General features: G+C 30.9%; 1 protein-coding gene across 1 annotated transcript in view; it reads right to left on the reverse strand.

Annotated features, from left to right (window-relative positions):
• Positions 1-10,479, reverse strand: part of LOC106468398 (histone-lysine N-methyltransferase NSD2-like) — a 68,816-nt gene that overhangs the window by 3,071 nt on the left and 55,266 nt on the right. The window contains 4 exon segments of the mRNA XM_013928821.2: positions 814-1,009; positions 3,399-3,505; positions 4,644-4,902; positions 7,092-7,361. Of these exon segments, the coding sequence (XP_013784275.2) occupies positions 814-1,009; positions 3,399-3,505; positions 4,644-4,902; positions 7,092-7,361 (832 nt within the window).

Raw genomic sequence — 10,479 nt, forward strand, 5'->3', positions numbered from 1 at the left:
ACTAACTGTAGTTGTTTGGTTGTGAACTATACAGGTCTTTGTGATGGATTTTTACAATCTGCAAAAAACACCGTGTTCTTATAGTTGTGAATCAGCTAGGTTTCTGCAGTGAAATTATTTTCCCTTCAAAACCTTGTGATGTTTTAGGACAAAGATGTATCTTTTTTTTTTACTTAGGACAATAATTACAAATTTTATATTTAATAATGGCTGGAGACGGCTTAAATGGGTAATGAAGAAAAACTTTAATATAAGTTTAACATGACAGCAAATTTTATATTTACACATCACAGGTACATGTTATGTAGATACTTTATAATACTAAATACAAAGCAGTAAAATCAAATCAACTTGACATTTGTCAGATCTGTTTCACAATTCTAAAACCATAAATATCTTATCTAATTACTACTGTAAATTAAAAATATATACTTTTAACATTTTGAGCTTTCATAATTTTAAAATTATATACATTCAATTGGTAAAAATCAATGAAATATATATTTTTACTACTGTATTTGAAGTCATAGTAAATATTCTTCATTAATTAGGTCACATATACACTATATATATATTAGTAGTGGTATGTAATATTAACTCAATAAAGGTATAACTCATTTCTCAATTTATTTTATTGTATTGCTTTGAGATTTTAAGCATATAGAGGTCAAAATACACAAATCTTGTACATATGCATCTTAAAATTACATTCAAGTCTATACTACAATAACTACTTAGTGTTTCCTTTGACTATCCACCAAAAGCCAGTTTCAGTTAAACTATAAAACAAAAGAAAAATTTGACTTCAATTACCATATGGAGGTTTGGTTAAGCTCAGGCAATTGAGATGGTAAGCTTTTGGACACCCTTTTCTGTCACACATTAAAATTTCTCCTCCTTCTCTACATCGAAAACATTCATCTTCATGTTTGGGCACTTGGGATTTTCTCTTCTTCTTTTTAACAACATTTTCTTTGGCTCGTTTTTCCTGTAAGATTAGTGCTGCTGTCTGTGTTTGTGGAAAGAAACCAAACATGTCATAAGCATTTTAGAAACTAAAACACAGCTCAGACAAATAAAACCTTAGAACTAGCAATCCAAAACAACTGAAACCTTTAAAAAACTAGAATCAACAATACAGAGTAACTAAAACCTTTAAAATACTAGAACCAACAATCCAAAATAGCTAAAATCTTTAAAAAAACTAGAACCAACAATCTAGAATAAATAAAATCTTTAAAAACTAGAACTAACAATCCAGAATAAATAAAACCTTTAAAAATTTAGAACCAACAATCCAGAATAACTAAAATCTTTAAAAAACTAGAAACAACAGTCCAGAATAAATAAAATCTTTAAAAAACTAGAACTAACAATCCAGAATAACTAAAACAAGAACAAACAATCCAAAGTAACTGAAAACTTTAAAAAACTAGAACTAACAATCCAGAATAACTAAAACTTTTAAAAAACTATAATTAACACTTTGAGATTGATAAAATTTAAAAAAATCCTAAAACCAACAAAGTGGGACAATTAAAGCTTTAATCACAAACGAAACTTTTAAACATCTAAAAAGAAAAAAAAAGTTTACAAAGTGTTCTTTATAAAATGTTAATGTCACAAAATTTCATAATATACAATTTAGGTCATGCAGTGAAAATCATTTGAATAGCCTTAGAATACTTTGGAAGGAAGTGAACAATGTACGAGTGTAATGGTTGCAGTAAGGTAGACCATTCTTTCAAATTTTTAGTGAAGTATAAAGAAAGATAGTAATTATGCACCATAACTTCATACACTGGCAAGTACTTCTGAATATGATAAGAAGGGACTAAATATGTTTGAAGTTTTGGTACTCTTGCAGGAACCTTCACCAGATATGTCAAAGGTTTTCCAAAAGAAAAAAAAGCATCAGTGTTATTCTACGTTTTTCATGTGTGTTTATAGTTTTGTCAAAACCTAGTCTTTCAAAATAGCTGGAAACTTTTCAGTTAAAATATAAATCAACTCATCCCTTAGAAACAAACATTACTTCCATTTCTTTGATGAAACAAATCAATATTTTTTTCTTTCACTGAAATACAATGAATAAAAATTAAAGTTTTTGGGACTCCCATCTAGAACAATAAGTACATTCCAATCCATTTTTCATATCATCTTGTTTGTTTATATTCCTCAAAGATATTTTGTAAAGTGAACTTTCATAACGCAAGGTAGATTTTACCCTTGACTACCATTACATAATTGGAGATACATTCTCAACGAAAAAAAAAGGCCAAAAGCTTTATAGGAAAGATTTTTCATAGAAAAATCTCTCTCCACAGCAGGGCAGAAAAAGTTGATAAACCAATCCTTGAAAATTGTTCTTGTTGGACCTCTAAATGACTGGCAGATTGGTCTTGATGTACCCCTTAGCTTTCTGCAGATTCTCAGAATGGTGGATCATAAGGGGGCGAATAATTGCCTCCCAGAATTAGGGAAACTCCGTCTTTGAAAGCTTTATGACCTGGTGCTGGCTTCTTCCTCCAATATAGATCAGTTTCGTCAACACTGAAAATTTGACGGGTTGTATGTCCTCCTTATTCAATAATACCTTTTAGAACTGGTAGGTATGCTGCTGCTGCCTCACTGGTCATCTATAGGCTGTGTAGATTGTGCCCTTTTTTTTAACCTGTCAAGCCAGCCTTTGCTTGCAGTAAAAGTTGTAGTTTCTTTAGTACTTGTACTAGGTCCTAGGTATATATATAAATATATATATACACACACACACAAATAATGATAATACTGTAAGAAAGAAATTGGCAAAAAAATCGTAACTCCACGGTTTGGTACAAAAACTTTTTTTTTTCATAACTTTGAATTTTCATTAACCAGGCATTCGTAGAGCAGGGTCTACCTGTACATAAATTTCAGATGCAAGAAACACTACTCCTCATATGAAGGTGACTGAGATTAATTTTCTAAAATGAAATGCTAAAGCTGTATCTACTAGAAACTTTTTTTAAAAAGTTACAAGTTATATACAACATGAAATACATCAGGAATTTTCAATCTCAACAGCCCCCTCAAGAAGGTAAACATACTGAATCTTTATGTTCAGTAGCTTCAGAAATAAAGTCAAAGATTAAATAATTTTAAAGTTTCACTAGACATCTTTTAAAATACCAGATGAGAGCATCTTGCTTAAAACACAGTTGAATACATGCATTTCAAAAAGCTCCAAAGCAGGAGGATAAGTTGATAGTTGTATGGTTTTAAATCCATTTACCACAAAAATCCACCTAATTATCCAAATACTTAACATCAATAAAAGTAATTTAAGATATTAACTATCAGTAAATAGAAGTTTTCTTACTTTCTACAAGTATAGCTCTTAGAATTAAACACAAACACACCTTTGGTCGAACTCCAATAAAACCACTACAGTTTGGTGCACCACATACACACTTTGTCTTCTCATTTCCACGACACTCCAAATTATAGTTGAACGTAAGCTCTGAGCCTGAATATAGAAATATCTAATTAGATGAATAATAATAAGCCACAAAATTCTTTTGAAGCTCTTACATTCAAGTTTAGTAAAATTATTACACCCAATTGTAAACGACTGTTAGGATCAACTGAAAGATGAAAACCTAAACATTCTAATCATTAAAACGTAATAGTTATTAAAATATGACAGCACTGGTTATCAAATATTAATACTGTAACTTTTTTTTTAACAGGTCACCACCCCTGGTTTACTCATATTTATAAGCTCCCCCTCTCAAAACTACGGTGGATTGAAATGTGTAAAACCAGACTAGATATGTGTTAGGCATAGTGAATGAAGCTTTATATGCGACAATTCTTCTGAGGTAGTTAGTAACATTGCTAATTAGGCCCAACCTTGTCAGGTGTTCTTGGGTTACTGGCTGAAAATACTGATAGCAGCATGGATATCCAACTGATGACTAAGGCAGAGTGGTCATAAAGCTTTTTGTAATTTGGTTATTACTCATAATTAAGACCAGATATTAATGTAGAATTTTAGCAGCTCTTCTGACAGAAGTTATTACATAATTGAGGTAATTTCATTTATTATCATGTTATTGCAATTTCCTATCTTTCATTCATAATTTAATGCAACCATGCTTAAATATAACAACTTATGAGTGAAAAAAAAAGAATGTAATAATATGTCAACCACACTATAGTTGCTATATCCAGTGCCAATGAGTCCTTTCAGCTAACACCAGAGTTTATCACTGTTCTAAGTGGAATTTTTACAAGGTACTGTAATTACTTGGAGCCTATGTTTTGTTGTAGTACTCTACCTTCTCATATTTTGACATCCTTACTTCAAATTGAAGAAATATTTTCTGCCTGACTTTCTACCACCTAATGGTAAAATAATTAGTAAATAAAACCATGTTAAGCTGTATATTAACACCTACATTTGAAGCTTCAGGTGTCCCACCTGAAAATTGACACTACATATGCAAGATACAAAACATGGGTCAATTAGTTAAAATAATGTTTATTATATGAACTTCTAAACAAAAAAGCATACTAAGTATGCCAAAATAATATTTATTGAAGAACCTTCCTTCAGTATTATTAACAGATTAACAATTAATGTCTTAAGTAACACAATCTACCTGCAGGTATATCACAAATAGCAAAAAGTCCAACTCTAGTATCTCCGTTCACCGTCCACTTTTGGGTTTCACAGTTTGGCTGACAAGAGTGGTTCATAAAACGAGATAAATTGCCCTTGGGTCCAGCATCAATGATGCGGTCTTTATCAATAGTTAGAAAGTAGAAATTTGTGTCATTTTCTTCATGCATCTGTTTGAGTCGTTTCTGACATTCTTCTTCATCAATCAGCTCCCCTACATATTCAATCACAAATTCGCCCTGGCATGGAAATAGGTTTGGAACATTTATACAGTAGTTCAGTACACTAACAAACCAGAAAAATAGTCACAAGTCTGTTTTGCATACTTCAGTCTATTTCTATCCTTAAGAAATAAATATTTCCTCACAACTGTTCACATAAACACTGGAAATTACACAGAGCTCATAAAATTGATTAACAAAAAATAAAATACTTTTACAGCACTCTTAATAAAAGTTGGTATGTACAACATCTAAAACATGTTACCTACATGATAGATTACCAGTAAGAAAATTATATACTACTTCACATTCTAGTGGGGCTAAAATTATCAAATGCTTAAGTTCCTGTCAACCCCACCTTTTTTTTTCAATAGATGAATGGAGGACCCATTTTTGTAAGAAGTGTGTTTGCGTGCAAAATCAGGGTAAGCCATCACATCAACCCCAAGTAGACTGTTTCTAAACTACAAGGTAATAACACTTCTAGATCTTTCGTAATGAATAATAAAAGAAAACTTTGTGGGTTTCTTGGATGTTAAACCTCTCGTTACAGGTAGGTCAAAGTATGCACGTCAACTTTTTAGAGTTACATTCAAAATTTAATTAAAGTACTTTTTATCATTGCATACAAATAAACTTGGCATCAAATCATACGCAATAAATCAAATTTTAACATCATATAAGTTATAAGTTCCTATCTTTATAAGAAAATATTTAAAAGAATATTCAATATTTCCTAGTAAGAGAATTGAGACATTTTTTCTCTTTGTCTTCCCTAATTTATTTATCACCTCTCTGAGAAGTACAGAATTTAACGTACAGATATTATTACTAAGGCAAAGCATAATTTTTATCCATCAATCTTATTTGTTTACGAAGTCAGAAACTAGAAAATCAGACCCACTTGCCATGCCCACCTGTCATATCCTTCCTTTTACAAATTGCTAATAGTTTTCTCTGACACTTTATACTATATTATTTACAATCAATACGAAGCCAAGGTTTTAATCTATCACATTAAGTATTATATTACGTTATTTTCTGTATAGAGTAATGTATATTTCATCCTTAGTTTGAAAGTTTCTCTCATGGTATTCAGATTCACAAGCTTAAATATTTAAAGGATCTTATGGCACAGTTAGAGAGCCAGATAAATTATTATAGTTATAGGAAATTATTTGCTTTGTGTATGTTATTATTCTGCATTCTTAAGTAAATAAAAATTGTTTAATGTACAAGTACCATTAGTGGACTTAAATTTCATCTGCAACTGACAGAAAAAAACAAGAGGTCACTGGTGATATATTTCTTACTTTTCATGTATATTATTTATTTATCATAATTATAAAAGTTACTTAAATGTAAAAGTTAGAAACTTATTACGTTAGATTAAGTATGATAATGAAAAAAAAAAGTTTTCACAAGGTATGCTTGCAAGCAGCTCGTGCATCATGTCATTAAATATCGTAATGTTAGCTATGCATTTGCTGCGTGATTTACAACTTGTGTACTTGGATTATTAGTTAGACATGGCTTAAAGGGCAATAAAACAATAAAATTAAGTATAAACAGATGTGTACTGTTATGAACCTCAAGGATTTAGGATAAGCAATTTTAGTTTTATGTTCCAAATTGCAGACATTCTAAAAAGGTAATTTAGATTAAAAATGTTTGTTATGGTGGTTACAAAGTCGTTCAACTCAACCAATTGCATATAGACCTAGGGCAGAGAAAATTATAGATAAAATATAAAGTTTACAGAAAAACAAAATGTTTGATATTTATGTAGGATGTTTTAGAGATTATGTAAACGAAATTTGACAATTTACAGATGAAGTAAAGTATTGTTAAGCCTAACATGAAAATCACTTCACACTAGGAGCAGTCAACACTCTGACTTTATGTATTCAGACAATGTTTTAGTAAAAATACTTAAAAAAATATGATTATTTGTGTAGAAGACTTGTAATGTTTGCTGAAAGCTTGCCAAATTTTGTGAAAATGCACAAAATATTAAAAAAATTATAGTACGGAAACTGATGGTTACTTTAGGGTTACAAGGTTGGTCACATTAACCGAGCCCATAATGAAATGGTTTAAATGCTAATTTAAATTTTTTTATTACAGATGTTGAAACTGGAGATGCAAATGAGGTAAAAGCCTGTTTTTAAATTCAAGACCAATATTTTGAAAGTAAGTTTTTTAACCTTTTTTACATCTCTGAGAGCCTGAAGCCCCCAGCCTCTGTCTTCCACTCTGAATGGTGCAGCTGGAACATACTGTCGTTTCTGAAATCTCTGATTCTGGCACAAGTCTCCCGCTGGACAAACACTTGGGTGACATTCAAACATCAACATGTGGTTAAGACAATCTGTCTCATTACCACATGGGTTGCTAGACTTGGGGTCACACTCACAACGATTCAGACTTAATAGGTCTGCTGTATAGATTTGTACTTTCCCAATAGGTTTATTAGTCTGGAAAATAAAATGTATTAAGTGTTTTAAGTCTACATACCATAATATATCCAATTCTTTAAAATTTTATATTATCTACCAGTAGGTAAGCCTAATAAATAAACTATTCCTATGTTTTTGCCAAAAGTAATAAACAGCAAATATATAAGCCTGACATATGCTTTTTGATTATTAAAACATCAAATTATTTCAATGCTCACAATTCATATTTCAATTTACGGTTTTTACCTTGTCTTTTTAAAATACATATATAATAAATGTTAAATGCAATTTACAAGAACGATGTTTCAGGTCCTGTGCCACAGATTGAGCTTCATCAATCATGCTCAAAGTATGTGGTTGAGTGGGATTGTTATGATTCTGATTAGTCATTCTTTAGTCATTCTTCTTATGGTAATAGCCACTTATTTAATTGTGTGGTTAGAAGCTAGTGAACACTAGTCAACTTCACTTCTATTTGTGGTGTGGTTTCAAAGTTAATTGGTGCCCTAACCCTTTCCAGGGTGTTACTGGTATCCCATGAATTTTTCCTTTTCAAAGCAGAAATAATTCAGAAATTGCAAGGAACTTAGTACAAATCTACTTTCTGCTACAAAAATACACATAATTTGGTTTAGTATTCCTAAAATTATTACATCTTAGAATTTAAATTTTGATATTATTATTATTGGTTGGAAAGTTCCATTTTATATATCTAGTCAGTTTCGACTAGTTTGATATTCATTAATATGCTTTTGATACATTATTTTGCATATGAAGCAGTAACCAGCTCTGACTATAAATCACATAATACATATGAAAAAACTGACAAAGATTAGTAAATGTCAATGACTTCAACTTTCAAACTGAACAATGATTTTTTACTCCAAGAATACTTTTGGTCAAGATTAATTATATCAAGTAAACAGTTTTTTGAACAGCCAGTCTATAAGAATAGGTACTCATGTTTGTCAATCTTTGAAAATATAATTAACTAGCCTTGCATGATCTGTCACAAAATGATGAGTTGGAGTTTCATAAAAAGTCCTCATGTGCTCTCACATAACTTCCCCCTTCATTATAAAATAAAAACAATTTTCAAGTACACTTTCAAATAATCAATATAAATGGTGCAAACTTAAGTTAAAAATGATTCACAAGCATTACATAATTGGCATTTATGTACATTAGATATATTAAAACCTATGATATATTAAGATTACACCTTCATTCCAAGGCTATGGAAGATCCGGGGTAGTAATAAACAAATCTAGGCAGTAGGAATCCAAGGCCTCACTAACATAATCTTATCACCCAAACCTTGCCTCATAATGTGCCAGCGGAAATTGCTGAAGTATACCCAATTTATCTATTTCATGAAGATGTCTTATTCAAATGACTGCGGTAAGTGGAAGATTTCACAAGTCCATCAATACTTCACACATACCAAAAAACCTTTTCTAATTATGTTATATAACCCACAATTTACAGTTTAAACAATGAAAGAAGATAAAGCAATGAAAACCAATTGGCCTAAGGTTTAGGATCAAAAAATTCTATTACAAAGTTTAAAATTAAAAATTAATTTCAAGTACCATCATTAGTTAAGATGTTTTTAAAACTTTGAAATGTCTACATCAAGCTAAGTACACACACAAACTAAAATAACCTAATAAAGTAAAATTCGAGCCAGTCTTCATGAACATTTGAAGTATTATTAACATAAAGACGACAATATCAGATCAGGCAAATGAAGCATTACCAAAAGACAACTAACTTTTATATATACTAGCAGAAATGCCACCCTATGGGAGGCTGTTTGTGCTATTATTCATACTTCATTAAAAATTTAGAAAAGTGAATATTTGCTAAAACAAAAAAGGATTTTTTCTGGGAAGTACTGCACAGGAAGTGTTCAGATTGTGCTGATATAAACTGTAACATTTTTATGTATCAAAAGTTGTGCCATTTATTGAAAAAAATAACAGTTTTTTTTAAGAAATCAAATCTATAATACTATATTCACAAATTATGTCAATAAAGATATAAGCAAACCCTCATGTACAGTCCTAGCAAAAATCGTGTTCTTGTTGTGAGGAGAGTACTTATATTTAAAATTGTGTTCTGTGATAAAGTAATGGTTGTTGCACATATTGTAGTTATTTTTCAAACTATCTGAATCTTTAATAACCAAAGTGTGAAATTGTTTTTATGGATTTTTGTTTTTGGTACTATTCAATAGATACATATATGCACACTACACCAATTATAGTAAGATTAAACTGCACTTCAAACACTTTTCCCCCCATCAAGAATAAATATTTTATAATATATTCTTCCTCATCTATAGGTGCATGTATTTTGCTCAAAAGTGTATTAGGGACTTAAGAAATGAATACAAGGCATGTTTATAAAACAATATGGAAACCCTAAGGCCATTAATGTGTAACTGTATGCTACCAACTCCTTAAGTGTCATATCAATTAGGTAGTCAAACTTAGCTAGCACAATTAATACTTTGAACTTTGAAAATACTGGTGAGTTTGCCTCTGGATGGATTAAGCATCCAAAACATGGTGCACAAAATACTGGTCCTTTTATAGAAGAAATTAAAGCATTCTGTTTCATAAACTCTCAGTTGTGCAGATGCTAATAGAAGTAGAGAAGCAGCTCATTCATATGAGTAAAAAGTTTTCTCAATTCTTGATATGAAGAGCATCAGGGATGAAATGATGATTGCTTGAAAAAGCCCGAAAACTGCAATCGCAGCTCCTTGCTCGATGCAGATTTCTAGTCGACTGGAAACTGATTCTCAGCATTTGCCAGCATACGAGATGAAAAAAATATTTCTCTTATTTTGTCTATTATATGATATCTTTTAATGAAACCCATTTCTGTCACTTGCCCAGTTAGTTTTGTGAAAGACTTTGGAACTTAACAACAGCCATTGTTTTTCTCTGACTTGGTTTTACCCAAGATCTAAGATCATCTTCTGCCTCAAAGTTGCCAGTACATGAAATTGGCTCATGTTTTGATCAGCTCCCCCATTCACAGACTACTTTCCATACCTTCCCATATGAACTTGTTTATTATACAGTGTAGAGATCTGATTAGGAGAGACAACTGGAGTATTTGAAGC

The sequence above is a fragment of the Limulus polyphemus genome, unplaced genomic scaffold (assembly GCF_000517525.1).
Source record: "Limulus polyphemus unplaced genomic scaffold, Limulus_polyphemus-2.1.2 Scaffold2994, whole genome shotgun sequence".
Classification (NCBI taxonomy): domain Eukaryota; kingdom Metazoa; phylum Arthropoda; class Merostomata; order Xiphosura; family Limulidae; genus Limulus; species Limulus polyphemus.